We start from the raw sequence: 16,107 nt of genomic DNA on the forward strand, positions 1-16,107 counted from the left end.
ACAGGCCAAAATTGACTTACGTTGACTTCATGAACAATATAGACCTAAACAAGGGGAATATAAAACTAAAACTGGGAATCAACTGTAATTTGTTATTTCTAGTCTTTTAAAAGCTGATGTCAATTTTGGCCTGTTGTCTGAAACCAGCAGTAACTTGATGGCTTAAAACCTTTTTTGTCTAACAGGTTTCCACTGTTCCCAATAACAACATGATTATGCATTATTTACCCAAAGCACACACTGTAAAAATAGATTTTCCAAAGTTTTAAATAAAACAAAGGCTACTGGAATATGTTTTACAAGAAAGTACTGTTTCAGTACTATTTACTCTTTCACTTTGTCAGCTACTTGCTGTTTTGTTGTAATTAATTGTGAAATTTACTACCAATTTCTGAGCAAAAATGGTTTCTACACCATTTTTTCAGTGCTTACTTCAGAAGTCTATGTGATTATTCAAATATTCCTGTCCTAATATTTCTGTAGATGTTCAAATCATTATCAAAGTAATCACTACACTCACACAAATTTTTCTTAATGCAATTTCAATCCACAATTTTTATACATAATTTTTAGCCTACAAACACACATACACACACATACATATATACAGTGCACAGCATAAATGAGTACACCCCCTCTAAAACTTAAATTCAGCAATTACTCTTTACTTAGAAAACATGTTAGGGTTCTTTGAAGATATAATGTTCCAACACATACCTACTTGGTCAATTACCAAAGAAGAATGCCAAAATTATTCAGCAAAATAAGATTTTCTTATCAAACTGATACAATTTTGTGTTGCAAATATGAGTACACCCTCCTGAAAGTTACTAAATTAAACAAAAAACAAACAAAAAAATGTATAGGTTTAAGGCTATTTTTCATCAACAGGTAAGTATACTGAACCAAAAACACATAAATAGTCCACTGAATCATACTCAGACTTAATGCTGCCAGCAGTGGAAACACTTGGGAGAGAACTGTCAGGTGACTGATTTCTTAGCATAAAAGAGGACAGCGGTACAAGAGGAATACCAAATTATTGTTTTAAGTGTGGAAATATAGCAGAAGTAGCACCAACATTCAAAAACAATGGACTTGTGATAAGGCTCCTGAAATAATCACGTCTTCACTTTTAAGTTTTAATTTAGTGATGAGTGAATTTTTGCTAGAAAAAGAGCAGGAGAAATAACATGCAAGTGTCTCAGAGCTGACAAAAGCTATGAAAAGAGTGACACTTTATCTCACAGAGTACGACGCAGCCTGCAGAAGTGACATGCATGCTTGTTGTCACCACTAGAATTACCTACTGTAGCCAAAGCAAAATAAACTGATTTAATCTCTTCCAAGGTCCATATTTACAAAAATAGAGACTTCTGGGAATCCATACTCTGGTCTCAAGAGAACAAGTCAATCATTTCGGATCCAAAAGCATCCAAAATGTTCTGGTGTTGCTAGAGGAGGAGTACAGTGAGAAGTGCTTGGTACCCACAGTGACGTTCAGTGGTAGTAAAGCTTTTATATAGGGATGAATGAGTGCTGATGGTGTGAGGAAGTTGAGCCTTATCAATGCTGGTATGAATTCACACACTACTGTGCAATTTAACACAAAAACTTGAAACAGAAGATGCTACCCTCCCCTCATTCCCTGCATCATTGGACATTTCTTCAGCATGACAATGAAGATATTTATTCTCCCATGATTTAAATCCTTCAGTGGATATGTATTTCACTCAATCTTAATGCTTTTGAGCAGCTGTGGGGGATTCTGTAGAGACGAGCTGAGCAAAACTCCCCATTAAAGACCAGAGCATTTAAGAAGGTCTTCCAGGAGTTAAACCACACAGATGTGAAAATTTGTCATGAACTTGTACACTCAGTGCTAAGAAGGGTCAGAGCAGTATAAGTTCTGGAGGACATACTAAGTACTAGAATAGTATACATTTTCTGAATTAAAGTTCGGGGGTACTCATTTCTGCAATCCTTTATTTAAACAAAATTGGCTAATTAACTTATCTTACAGAAAATATTGGCATATATTTCGTTGTTTTTATTATGTATATGTTTGATACATTTCAATTTTGCCATCTTTCCATGAATTAGTGATCATTGAGAAAATACATATTTTATATTTATTCAGAGGAGGTGTACTCATTTATGCTGTGCACTGTATATATATATATATATACACACACACACACAGTTGGTATAGAAAATAATCACCCACCTTTAAAATAATCACATTTTGTTGCTATGCAGCCTGAAATGAAGACAGACACATTTTTGTTTTATGAAGCGGTATTTACTCAGGGAAAACAGAATCACTGAGTTAGAAATAGGATCATTCCCTTTTGTCAGTATTTTGTTGAACCACCTTTCCTTTAATTACAGCCTTTAGTCTGTTGTGATGCGTCTCTACTAACTTTCTAGACTTTGCAATATTTGCCCACTCTTCTTTGCAGAACTGCACAAGTTCAGTTAAATTTGATGGTGGCCATTTGTGGACTTCAGTCTTCAAGTCATTCCACAGATTTTTAGTGGGCCTGAAGTCTGGGCTCTGACTAAGCCATGCAAGGAAATTCACCTTTTTCTCCTTTAACCACTGAGTGCTCAGTTTTGCTGTGCGCTTTGGGTCATTCTCATGTTGGAAGGTAAACCGGCAGAGGGCAGCAGATTTTTCTCATTTGACTGTATTTTTTCCCATCCATTTTTCATTCTATCCTGACAAGTGCTCCAGTCGCTGCTGCAGAGAAACACCCCTATAACAAGATATTAGCACCTCCATGCTTTACTGGAGGAATGCTGTTATTTGAATGGTGAGTTGTATTGGATTTCCACCAGACATATCATTTGGTGTTGAGGTCAGTCAATTACATTTTAATCTGTCTCAGAACATTCAAGGTGCTTAGACATATCATTTGGTGTTGAGGTCAGTCAATTACATTTTAATCTGGGCAAGAAAAAAAAATTCAATTACATTTTAATCTGTCTCAGAACATTCAAGGTGCTTATTGTTGCATGAATTTTTTTTCTTGTATGCCGTCTGCTTCAGTGTTGCTGTAGGGTTCTTGGTCGCCTCTATAACCAGTTTCCTCCTGGCTCCTCTGTCCTTCATCCAGTTTGGAGCAATGTCCTGATCCATGCAGGGAGGGTCTGTGTGGTACCAAATACCTTCCACTTCTTAATAATAGACTTCACTGTGCTTCTAGGCATTAATAAAGCCTTTGATTTTTTTTGTATACATTTTCTGACTTGTGCCTGTCCACAACTTTATCCATGAGATCTTTTGACGGTGCCTTTCAACCCTCAGTTGATTGTTTGCTTCAGTTGCACCAAGGACTGAAATGCTCCAGGAAAGCTCTTTCATAATGAGCTAATCTAAATGACCACAGCTGATCACAGTTAAAAGTCAAGTGGCTATGTGTGCATTGAGAAGGTGATTAGATACACCTGAGTTTACAATGAAGGTGATCCCTGTTTTTTTCCAACTGTGTTATATTTTTTTTTTCCTGACATGCATAGATAGATAGATAGATATTACTAATTATAAAACGATATTTATTTTGATTTGATTTGTTTTGAAAAAGATCAACTGTTTTTATAGCAAATATTTATAGTAATCTTTGTTTTATTTACAACTTCTGAAAATCTTTTTTTACTTTGCATGTTTTTGGGTAAATAATGCAGAATCATGGTGTTATTGGGAACAGTGAAAACTTGTTAGACAAAAATGGTTTCAAGCCAAGTTATTGGTTTCACAAAACAGGTAAGAATTGACATCAGCTTTTAAAAGACTAGAAATCAGAGTAAATTTCCAAACAATTTTATACTTCCAGTGTTTACACGCTATCTTTATCGAATTAAGTAAATATTCTTTAGTTGCCCTAATGCAATTTACATCCAACCTGAACATTTACCGCCACCTCGTGTCAAATGCGAAAAAAAAATACTTGTGGCGCAAACATGCTTTTTAGGGGAAAGCAGCTCCACTATTATCTGAGCATTATCTTGGATGATGTGCTAATCACCGATTTACTGATCGACCTGTTTTACTTGACGAGAACAAACATTATGTTAATGCTAATGTAGAATACATTGTATTCTGGGATTTCTCTTTTTGAAATGTTTTGTGAGCATTATCTTATTGGTTTTTTTTATAGGTTATGTAAATTTTTTATTTTTTATATGATATGTATTGGCTTATAAGGTTCTTTTGGGTGTGTTCCAAATGTTTATATATATATATATATATATATAGTACCTTGTTAAAATGTATTCAGACCACTGATCTATATTATAGATCATTTGATTCAGACACCTTCAACATTTCACATATTATCAGTTTATTCGCTATAGTTTAGAAAATTTTAATAAATTATGACAAAACTCAGAGTTAAACTGTGTCAGAACAAATTCATCTTGATAATGTAAGATAACACTTAGGAAAAACATGGCCAGGTCAACGTGTCTGAATAACTTTTGGTCCCATTTTTTTTTAATCAATTTTACTGGTAGTCCACTGTATGAAGAATTTTTGGGTGGCCTATGTCACAGTTTACTTTATTTTGGTATCCTCACTTACATAAATGAACTATAGTTTCCAGCACCCACCAGTAATATATATATACATTTTTTTGTGTGAATATTTTTTGGTTTGACTGATAAGTTATCTGTAATCAAAGAAAACAACTAATGTGGGGGGAAATCTTTTTATTTAAAAAAAAAAACAACAACAATGTAATTATATTTTAATTTTGTTATTTTTGAATGTTTTCATAATGAATTTTTTAATATTGTAATATGTAGTATAGTTGAAGAGAACATGGTGATCATAAGTGACACGTGGAGGCAGAAACTGTCTGAACTGAGGTCCTGAAGATAGACGAGGTCTTTTCGCTGAGGCCATTTCACATCCTACTGCTGAAACAGGGTAATAACACTTTACAGCTTCATATTCATAAACGTTTTTCCTCTTGCTCGGTCCACGCTGTGCGTCTGTGTTGTGTGGATGCTCCTCCAAACGCTTCACTTCGCGGTCGCTCTTCAGTAATGATTCTATGGAAAAGGGGCCTGTAAATTTGCCTGCACTTTTGTTTTCTGTGACCTTGCAGACTGGAATAAGAGGCTCAGGAGCATAAGAATTGTCTTCACACTCATCCACCTGCTGTGTCTGAATCGACAGGTCATGGAATATGTTGATTAGATATTTGAAATGACGGCGAAACATTTTTGGAGTAATGCCATTTTCATCCACTTTCCAGAAGTTCTTTTTAGGATTTGGATAATCCGGGTCGACTGGCACCTATTAAAAAACAAACAAAAATAGAACAAACTGTTACTAAATTAATTAATTTTACTTTATTCAATAAAATTTTCTTTGCTTTAAAAAATGTTTGTTTGATGAAAGACTGTGTTTTTTGTTGTTCTCAATGCCTTTTTTGTCTCCTAGGACGAATGGTTCCAGCTTTTTCATTATCTGCACAAAGGGAACCATGTTAGAAATGTATGACAAGACTGCAAAGTCTTATATGTAGCAGATTTACCACTTTTTTAGTTGATTATGTTACCTGTTTGAATGTGAGCATCTTGTCTGGTGAATCTTGAATTGCATACGCAATAAGTCCGATGTAAGTTCCTGTAGTGTATCTTTTGTATCTCCTTCTCTGAACACCACTTGATTCTCCCAGCAGACCACTGAATCCTCCGTTCACTCTGTTAGCCATGATCAGCTCCTGCTCCAGACTCAGACTGAAGACTGAGAAGATCAGGCCCGATTTATATCCATGCTGTAGCTCTCATTGGTCTAAAGGTGTTGCATTCTGTTAGTAAGTGCTGTTCATAAAAACGAGGTGTTAATGGTGGGGTGGTTTCTTAGGCTATTCCTCTAAAAAATTAATTGGCAGTTACTTGCAACAAGAATGAGGTTCATTGTTGATTTATATTGTATTTAAGAAATAGCAGTTTAAAACATTGGGCCTGTTTTGTTTTATACAAATGAGGTAACCACTCACAGTCCAAATAGATGCAACAGTGCAAATAGTGCTGGAATGTGTTTTCACCCCAAAAACAGGCCCATGGTGTAAAGTTCATTCAGTACACAAAAAAAGCTAAAGCCTTTACGTTATTTAGTTTAATGAAGTAAAAATAAAGAAGACAACTTCTGATAGGCTAAATGTAGCCTATTTTAGCAAATGGAGAATTGTTAGTAGCTATGCGATTTCTTTGTTGTTTACTTTAAAAGAATATTTCAACCACAGGTGACCCCTCACAGTGCTTTTATATAGCATAGCCTACAAAATGTTATATTCAAAATGTGAATAAACAATGTCAATTATTTAATTATGAATCAGATGTGTCTTTATAAAAGGCCATACCACGTTTGTTTCCGGTACAAACCAACCAACAAACAAACAGAAAAGTTAATTCCGAATCTCATAATTCAGATTTTTTATATAATCTCACAATTCTGAGCAAAAAGTCCAAATTGTGAGCTTTAAAACTGCGAGAAAGTTTGGATTTTTCATGTTTTTAAAAGTCTCACTAGTGCTCCATTTATTGGATCAAAATACAGTAAAATTGTGAAATATTATTTCAATGTTCTGTTAATTCTAAAATGTAGGCTAATGTATTCCTGTGATGTTAAAGCTGGATTTCAGTGTCACAGGATCCTTCAGAAATAATTGTATGCTGATTTGCTGCAAGAAACATTTATTATCATTATCTAATTATACATTTTTCTCGCTGATAAATATTTTTGTGGAAACCGTGAAACATTCTATTCAAGATTCCTTTAGTTTAGTAGAAAGTTAATAAACAGAATTTATTACCTATAGGCTAAAAAATAGGCTATTAGTTAGATTTAGTAAAAATTAAAAATATCTTACTGACCCCAAACTTTTAAACAATGTAGTCTAACACAAGTAGCTAAATAATAAGAGAAACATATATTTGTTGTGAAAATGTAGAATTGGGTTGGTTTAACCCATTAACAGTTTTTATTTGAAACTGAAAGAGATGTCTAATTGCACATTATCTTTCGCTAACGTGTTTTCTAATCGTGCTTTTAAACTAGCAATTCGTTCAACAATTATAGTGATAATAGGCACATCACATTCACATGAGAACTGAATGCTCGCGCATCACAACATTGACGCGCCGGAACGACAAACTCGTCTAAAGTTCCTAACGGACAAAATAAACTGTAACAAACATACCGTACGATTGCAACGCGAATCGCTTTATTGTTGTATAGGCTATACTGTTTTTTCTTAATGTCGTTATAGTCAAATACATCATAGTATAGCATGTGAATGGGAAGAATGAACGCAGAATGCGCCCCGTCTGAATACACAGTTATCACTCCGTCTAGAGACCAGTGTGTATACACCAGCTGCTACTGGCAAGTGTAACGATGTCACATCAGGAGCTACGCTTTTATTTAATCAACAAGACATTTAGTGTATTTACTTATTATTTTCTTGCAGTGAGGAGAATGTGTGGAAATTGTGTGAATATGTCAAGGATCAGGGCACTTGCTCGTTTGATGAAGTGTATGCAGTCTTTATATCTAATGACAGAAAAATGGTGAGGCTGATTAATGTCTCTATGCATATACAGGTCCTTCTCAAAAAATTAGCATATTGTGAAGGTCATTATTTTCCATAATGTAATGATAAAAATTAAACTTTCATATATTTTAGATTCATTGCACACCAACTGAAATATTTCAGGTCTTTTATTGTTTTAATACTGATGATTTTATCATACAGCTCATGAAAACCCAAGATTCCTATCTCAAAAAATTAGCATATTTCATCCGACCAATAAAAGAAAAGTGTTTTTAATACAAAAAAAGTCAACCTTCAAATAATTATGTTCAGTTATGCACTCAATACTTGGTCGGGAATCCTTTTGCAGAAATGACTGCTTCAATGCGGCGTGGCATGGAGGCAATCAGCCTGTGGCACTGCTGAGGTGTTATGGAGGCCCAGGATGCTTCGATAGCGGCCTTAAGCTCATCCAGAGTGTTGGGTCTTGCGTCTCTCAACTTTTCTCTTCACAATATCCCACAGTTTCTCTATGGGGTTCAGGTCAGGAGAGTTGGCAGGCCAATTGAGCACAGTAATACCATGGTCAGTAAACCATTTACCAGTGGTTTTGGCACTGTGAGCAGGTGCCAGGTCGTGCTGAAAAACGAAATCTTCATCTCCATAAAGCTTTTCAGCAGATGGAAGCATGAAGTGCTCCAAAATCTCCTGATAGCTAGCTGCATTGACCCTGCCCTTGATAAAACACAGTGCACCAACACCAGCAGCTGACATGGCACCCCAGACCATCACTGACTGTGGGTACTTGACACTGGACTTCAGCCATTTTGGCATTTCCTTCTCCCCAGTCTTCCTCCAGACTCTGGCACCTTGATTTCCGAATGACATGCAAAATTTGCTTTCATCCGAAAAAAGTACTTTGGACCACTGAGCAACAGTCCAGTGCTGCTTCTCTGTAGCCCAGGTCAGGCGCTTCTGCCGCTGTTTTCTGGTTCAAAAGCACATGCCTGTGCACGGTGGCTCTGGATGTTTCTACTCCAGACTCAGTCCACTGCTTCCGCAGGTCCCCCAAGGTCGGAATCGGTCCTTCTCCACAATCTTCCTAAGGGTCCGGTCACCTCTTCTCGTTGTGCAGCGTTTTTTGCCACACTTTTTCCTTCCCACAGACTTCCCACTGAGGTGCCTTGATACAGCACTTTGGGAACAGCCTATTCGTTCAGAAATTTCTTTCTGTGTCTTACCCTCTCGCTTGAGGGTGTCAATGATGGCCTTCTGGACAGCAGTCAGGTCGGCAGTCTTACCCATGATTGTGGTTTTGAGTAATGAACCAGGCTGGGAGTTTTTAAAAGCCTCAGGAATCTTTTTGCAGGTGTTTAGAGTTAATTAGTTGATTCAGATGATTAGGTTAATAGCTCGTTTAGAGAACCTTTGCATGATATGCTAATTTTTTGAGTTTTCATGAGCTGTATGCCAAAATCATCAGTATTAAAACAATAAAAGACCTGAAATATTTCAGTTGGTGTGCAATGAATCTAAAATATATGAAAGCTTAATTTTTATCATTACATTATGGAAAATAATGAACTTTTATCACAATATGCTAATTTTTTGAGAAGGACCTGTATAATAACGATGTTAGTGTGTTGTATAGTAGTTTCTATATATGTGTAATTTTACAATTAATACAGATACCCATCTGGAAACAAAAATCCAGTCGAGGGGATGAACCAGTAATCTGGGTAAGAGCAATGTTTAATAAGGAAACATGAGCATTGGGGTGTTTTTTAACTTAACTCTTACTAATGTAAGTTTTTTTGTGCAATTGCCTTTAGGATTACCATGTTGTTCTTCTACATGTAAATAAACAAGGACTGAGCTATATATATGATTTAGACACCATCCTTCCCTTCCCTTGCTTACTTGATGTATATTCAAAGGAGGCTTTTCGTTCTGACGAGCATTTAAAACCTGCTTTCTGGAGGCAAGTTAAGAACTGATCTGAACTGCATTTCATCAAATGCTATCAAGTTTATAATACTAACCCTATCAGTGGTTATCTGCTGTGTTTCAGGAAACTTCGTGTCATACCAGGCGACATCTACATGAAAAGGTTTGCTTCTGATCGGTCACATATGAAGGACTCTGACGGGAACTGGCGTATGCCGCCCCCACCATACCCATGTTTAGAGACGTCAGGTTGTTTAGTAAAATTAGTGTTCTGTTAATTTGGCTCATAATTCTGTAAATATTGTTACTCTGTGTGTCCTTTTATCTTACAGCTGCCGGCTGGTGAGTACTTCATGGTTTAGGCTAGATTTGAATACCTGAATAATCGTAGGGTTAAAGGTGTAAGATAAAAGGACACACTTAGTAACAATATCATAATTTCTTCTTCCTCTTACACTGTATGTGTTCTTTTCACAGAATCTAAAATGAATCTTGATCACTTCATCTGCATGGATGCTCGAGTGGGATATGGAGAGGTTTACAGCCTTTCAGACTTTGTTCAAAACTTTGAAGTGAAATAATTTTTTTTCTTTATGCAAACACTTTATGTTGAAAAATGGACATGAACAGAGCCTCAGGGAAAGATCCCATTAGCACGGACAGTACTGTGAAGAAGCAGGTCTTGAGATGCGTATCTATTGCCTGTCAAACTCTCTCTCTTTTTTTACTAAGAGAACAGTTCCGATCACATACCTTACAAGGTGATTCATAATTACAGTCAGGTACACAAATCACAGAAAGAAATGTCCGTGAAATAAGCAGGATGTAACATTTGTTGATAACATGTATCCTTTTATAAAGAAATCAGTTACACAGATGTACAAATAATAAAAGTGCAACATTCAAATTAACAGCCAAACCAAAACAGTAAACCGTGTAAGCAGTTGCAGTGCTGTAGTTTAAGCAATTGCTGCCAAGTAATCCTTCACCTCAGCAGGAGACAGTCTGCGAAATCCTGCTTCATTACAGATGCCCACTTCAATGTTTTCCTCTGTCATCTGACCTTCAAAACTTTCCTGTAAGAAAAAAAAATGCCATTGATCTTGTTTTGAGCCATGTGATATAGGAAGTTTATAGTTATTTAGAGATAAACTCACCTTCAAAGTTAAGATGGCAGTGTGTATAGCATCTTCAAGTTCCAGATCTTCATTATATCTGTAATGAAATTGTACAAAGCCATGCTGTAAATCTTTTGCAAAATAATTTCCATCTTTTTCTATCTTATACACTACAATAAATCAACCTGCATAAGTCATCAATTTGATACCTTTTTTCAAGAAATGTTTTTCCATTGACATAGCTCTTTCCCATTGCTGTGGCTTTCCAGGCAAAGTACGCTCCCTGTGGGATATCACCATTGAGACATGAGAATACAACATAAATAGTTGCATGTTGAATATAGAGAATAAACAGTGATGTGATTGGTATTGATTTGTCGTACAGATGGGTCTGACTGAAATAAGTATGGTCTGTCTTCATCCCAACCGGCAATGAGAAGAGAGACTCCAAATGGCCGCACACCTCTAGAAAACATGAGAATAAAATTACCGCAAGAGCTCTGATTAAAGTAAGGTATAATAAAAGATAAAAAGAAGTGAACGCACCCTGACTGTGTGTATTCTTGCATAACAGAAGCCACTCTCTGTACCAGCTGGCCTGTGGGGATCGGCTCTTGGTATACCAGGAAATACTGCTGCGCCAGCTTTCTTGCTCTTCTGACCAGCACCCTGCCAAGAGAGATCATTCCCAGAATCACTCCCTACAGACCACAGCAACTTCAGCTGTCACTGACACAGCCCTGCTGTAACTGAGATATTTTGAGGAATGTTTTTTGAATAATGTTGGTGTTCTTGTTTTTTTGTTGTTTTTTTTTTGGTGTTTTTAATTTTGTCTTCTTCAATGTTCCACTGAAGAAAGTCAGTTATAGGTTCGGAACAGCATGGGGGAAGTAGATAATGACATCGTTTCTATTTATGGGTGGACTATTCCTTTAAGAGTTTCATTTTTAGAAGATATCAGCCATCCATTTGAAATAAATACTGCACTGTTATGTCATACCTGTAGTCCGGACCCATCCCACTGTACACCATGCCAATGTGTTTGGTTATTGGCTCGACTTTGTGCACGCTCTGTTCATCATACAGTATGGACTTCTGTTTCTTCTCAGTTGCCAGCACAACTCCATTTGATGCTGAAAAACAAATTTACAATTGAAGTGCAGCATACCTCAGAGATGCAAACTCGGCATGGTGACAAAGACTGATCTATATATAAACAAACCTTTGATTCCTACAGATGGAGCACCGGCTGCTACAGCGGCCAGAGCATATTCAATCTGCACCAGTTTGCCAGAGGGGCTGTATTGAAGAAGAAAATTGCATTCGTTTTACAGAAATACATTTGAAATGCATCTAAACTGAAGCTGAATGTATAGCTTATTTTCGACCAATTAATTTTGATTTGAAATAATTTCACCATAATTATTTTAATAATTTCAAACTGACACATTTTTAGCTTTAACAAAAGCTTCATACTAACTTTTACATACTTTTTTAATATTAGGTCACTGAACACAAACCACAAAAAAAAAATAATGGATAAAAAAAAGAGTAATATTCGCCACAAAATCTGTAGTAAAAATGACAATAAATAACTTGAGTAAAGAAATAAAGCACTAATAGAGAAAGATGAACAAAAGTCCTAAAAGCTCGGTAGTAAGTAACATCGTGACACTGCATCTCTGATGTGACACACGATTAAGTGCGTGTAACACACATGACGAACAAAACACAACTATTTTCAGTGAGTGCATGCAACAAAAGATTCATAATGAAATATTACAACCTCCTATCAATCAATAATGGACGTAATTACCTAAATGTTGTGAGAGAAAAACTGTAACCTCGTTCTGCCATTTTTGTCTTTTGCTACGGAAGTACATCAAATCAACTTCCGCCAACTTTTTGTGAACACACTCGTCAAAATAAAAGTGTACAAACTGAACAAATAACATAGCACTCTTTCCGTATCAAAGACATTTAATTGTTTCGTACGTTTCTGAGTAATACAAATTTATATATATATATACACATATATATATATATATATATATATATATATATATATATATATATATATATATATATATATATATAAACACACGACTATTGTATTAGCATGAACACACATTTTATTTAAAACAAATATATTTCTCATATCTTTAAAATGTACATATTCTGCGAAGATTCAGAAATGTATAAATACAAGATGTAGATTGTGGCAGAAGTTCCCTAGGACTGTGATCATAGATGAGTGACCACAATGCTATGATGTAGTGACATATATGTGACCAGCAGATGGCCTCAGTGGTGTTTACAGCGCTTCGAAATAGAAAAGCATTTTTCGAATCAATTGCTTTTTTCTTTTTTATAGACTCAGCTCCGTTTCTCCCATTACTACACACAGAGACTAACTTATTACGACATTTATTTAGCCTCGTTCATTTTTGTTTGGTAATACTGAAACAACTTCAAAACAAAGTGACACATACAATTAAAATAAACAAATAAATAAAAGTACTCAATTAACTTATCCATCTCGGGCATGCACAGGACAATTTATTGAAATCATCATCATCTTATCATTTTGAGTACTTGAGGAAAACCTTTATTATGTAACTAGAGTGTCTTCTGTCGGAAGTCAGAATCGTCAGTTCAGCTTCACGTCTACCGTGTTTTAGCGCCGAGGTATTGTGCCTAAATATTGATCAATCTGCAACATTTCACCTTATAAATATGATGTTTGAGGTTTTAAATGGCGTTTATGGTTAATAATGATGATTTTTAATCTGGGCAGTTTTGTCCATCACACGGTTTAGATGAGTTTTGAATAAGCGGATGAGCTGCTAGCTAATGTGGTGTTCGCGGTCTCTGTGTTGTGATTTCTGTTTTTTATAAAACGGGGTTCTCTCCCTGGGGAAGACACTCCTCGTCATTTACGTTATACATTTCTTAGCGCCTATTATAAAATATTTTAATATTTATATCGTTACGATGGTTTATTTTTAGATTGTCCTATATTTCTCTCGTGTAAATCAGATAACGCTAGTTATCGCTTATTTAAGCATATTTGTAAAGGGATAATTCAACCAAATATGAAAATTCTGTCATTATTTACTCATCTACAGTCATGGTCAAAAGTTTTGGCAGTGACATAAATGTTGTGTTTTGCAAAGTTTGCTGCCTGAACTGTTGTGGTGTTCATTCACATTGTGTCTAGATTATTGTGTAGAGTGATCTGTGCATCAATATGGCCTCACATGCAAGGAGGAAACCGCTACAAAGAATATTGCACCTGAAAGCACCAGGACCATTTAGTGGGTCATCAAGAACTTCAAGGAGAGAGGTTTTCAGCTGCAGTGAAGAAGTCTTCAGGACGTTCCAGAGTGTCCAGAAAGCACCAGGACCATCTTTCCTCCTCTCCCTGAGGAGTCAGCTACAGAATCATATCTCCAGCAGTGCAGAGCTTGCTCAGGAATGACAGCAGGTTGGTGTGAGAGCATCTGCACACACAGTGAGGCCAAGACTTTTGGACAACGGCCTGGTGTCAAGAAGAGCAGCAGAGAAGCCACTTCTCTCCAAGAAAACGTCAAGGACATTGACTGAAATTCTGCAGGAAGTACAAGGATTGGACAGCCAGAAGAATAGTTGCAAAGTTATTTTCTCAGATGAATCTCCAATGTTCAGACTTTTTGGGACATCATTTTGGAAAATAAATTTTTCGGTTCAGTGTTTTTACATTGAAATTTTAATTTGGAATAGCTCAAATCGTGGCCAGGCAACTTCCCAGATCTCAATCCCGTAGAGAACCTGTGGTCAGTTCTTAAAAGGCGAGTGGACAAGCAGAAGCCCACAAATTGTGATCAACTCCGAGAGCTAATAAGGCAATAATGGATGGCCATCAGTCAGGATTTGGCCCAGAAGCTAATATCTTTAAAATATAATTTTATCCCCATGCCAGAGTGAATTAAGCAAGCCAGAGAGAACTCCAGAGGTTATGAAGAACAAGAGTCAACGCTGTTTGTATTGTTTTATTTATATGCAATTTTTGTAGATTTAAGGAGGTTATGTTAAAACTTATATGCTTATAGTTTTTCAGTATACCATAGAAGAATTTGGAAATTTTATGTTTATATTTTTTAGGTATACCATATTTGTATGTGGTTAAACTTTTGGCCACAACTGTACATGTTGTTTCATACCTTTATGACTTTCCTCAGTCTGTTGCCATTGACTTTATGGAACGAAAAACACAATGAAAGCTGACGAGACTGTCCTCTTGAGTGAGTCAATATGTCTGATGCATGCGTTTCAGAGAAGGCCATGGCTCGAGGGCAGCAGAAGATCCAGTCTCAGCAGAAGAACGCAAAGAAAGCAGCTGAGAAGAAGAAAGGTCAAGGAGCAGATCAGAAGACAGCAGCCAAAGCAGCGCTGGTCCACACATGTCCTGTCTGCAAGGTGAGAAATTTATGTGACTTAAGTTACGGCCGGAAGGTCACTGGTTTGAGCCGCTGTACCTCAAACTTCTCTTAGCTTCTTAAGATATGTTGTTATTCCTTGTATAGACACAGATGCCAGACCCCAAGACTTTTAAACAGCATTTTGAAAGCAAACACCCAAAATCTCCTATGCCTCCTGAGCTGGTGGATGTTCAAGCCTAAAGGACACAAGAAACCAACATGGACCTAAAACAGGGGTGAGTCGAATACAGACATCAGGATCAAGCCTAAAATAAACAGACAAAATAAATGTACACCTGTCAACATGGCTGTGTAGTCATCTCATAATTATGGTCCAATTTTCAGATCCTGAGGAATGAAACATGATTCGACTCAGCCGACTGACTTGATTTGCTGTATTTCACAAACATAGACCATGTGGACACAATGTCAAGGAGATCTTAGGATGGACTCGAGCACACCAGCGCACATATATATATTTTTATATTTTTATAAGTGCATATTTCTTCCATCTTTTCAAAGTGTGCTGTGACCTAACCATCTCATTGCCATGTGCTTAAACTCGCCATATTTATTCACCACTTTCTCAAAACCCTGTGGCACTTCGTCCCTATAAAGTAAAAAAAAAAAAAGATTAGGTGCTGGAATGTATAAAAATGTATGAGCTCTGATCTTTTTGCTGTGAACCAAAATGGAGAGGGGCACCAATCGGGATTGACATGGTCAAAATAATCACAAATGCTGTGAATTTGCACCTGTTCAAGCAGTCAGAATAATATCTGAGTCAGGACCCACGGACCCGCTTGTTACTTTGTTTTCTAAAGTTTTCAATAAATGTATATGCATATAGTCCATATGTGTGTCATTGTTACTAGAAAGTACATCAAGAGCACGGCTGTTATTAACCTGACAATTGTGAAAAGCTGTAATAGTATCTAGAACGCTAAAAGTGAAAATAGCTTTTCAGCAGTGGATTTTTTTCCACACTATTTACAAAACCATAAAGGCAATTTGGTTAACAAATAGCCTACTTGT

At 36.4% G+C, this 16,107-nt stretch overlaps 3 protein-coding genes across 3 annotated transcripts; 2 read left to right on the forward strand and 1 right to left on the reverse strand.

Annotated features, from left to right (window-relative positions):
- The first annotated feature begins 7,150 nt into the window (after positions 1 to 7,150).
- LOC109111633 (protein N-terminal glutamine amidohydrolase-like) lies at positions 7,151 to 10,811 on the forward strand. Its single transcript, XM_019124592.2, has 6 exons — positions 7,151 to 7,399; positions 7,485 to 7,584; positions 9,236 to 9,286; positions 9,380 to 9,528; positions 9,619 to 9,743; positions 9,972 to 10,811. Exons 1-6 carry the CDS (start codon positions 7,311 to 7,313, stop codon positions 10,073 to 10,075), a joined length of 618 nt encoding a protein of 205 aa, XP_018980137.1. The 5' UTR covers positions 7,151 to 7,310; the 3' UTR covers positions 10,076 to 10,811.
- On the reverse strand, positions 10,326 to 12,554 carry LOC109064395 (proteasome subunit alpha type-2). The gene is made up of 8 exons (XM_042776930.1): positions 12,429 to 12,554; positions 11,835 to 11,911; positions 11,613 to 11,745; positions 11,159 to 11,281; positions 10,996 to 11,077; positions 10,822 to 10,895; positions 10,652 to 10,709; positions 10,326 to 10,570 (listed from the first exon to the last, which is right to left on the reverse strand). The coding sequence occupies exons 1-8, from the start codon at positions 12,467 to 12,469 to the stop codon at positions 10,454 to 10,456; spliced, it is 705 nt and encodes a 234-aa protein (XP_042632864.1). The 5' UTR covers positions 12,470 to 12,554; the 3' UTR covers positions 10,326 to 10,453.
- A 589-nt stretch (positions 12,555 to 13,143) lies between these two features.
- Positions 13,144 to 15,926, forward strand: LOC109111634 (zinc finger protein 706). Its single transcript, XM_019124593.2, has 4 exons — positions 13,144 to 13,300; positions 14,928 to 15,070; positions 15,178 to 15,308; positions 15,418 to 15,926. Exons 2-3 carry the CDS (start codon positions 14,936 to 14,938, stop codon positions 15,271 to 15,273), a joined length of 231 nt encoding a protein of 76 aa, XP_018980138.1. The 5' UTR covers positions 13,144 to 13,300; positions 14,928 to 14,935; the 3' UTR covers positions 15,274 to 15,308; positions 15,418 to 15,926.
- The last annotated feature ends 181 nt before the right edge of the window (positions 15,927 to 16,107 follow it).

The sequence above is a fragment of the Cyprinus carpio genome, chromosome A19, assembly GCF_018340385.1.
Source record: "Cyprinus carpio isolate SPL01 chromosome A19, ASM1834038v1, whole genome shotgun sequence".
Classification (NCBI taxonomy): domain Eukaryota; kingdom Metazoa; phylum Chordata; class Actinopteri; order Cypriniformes; family Cyprinidae; genus Cyprinus; species Cyprinus carpio.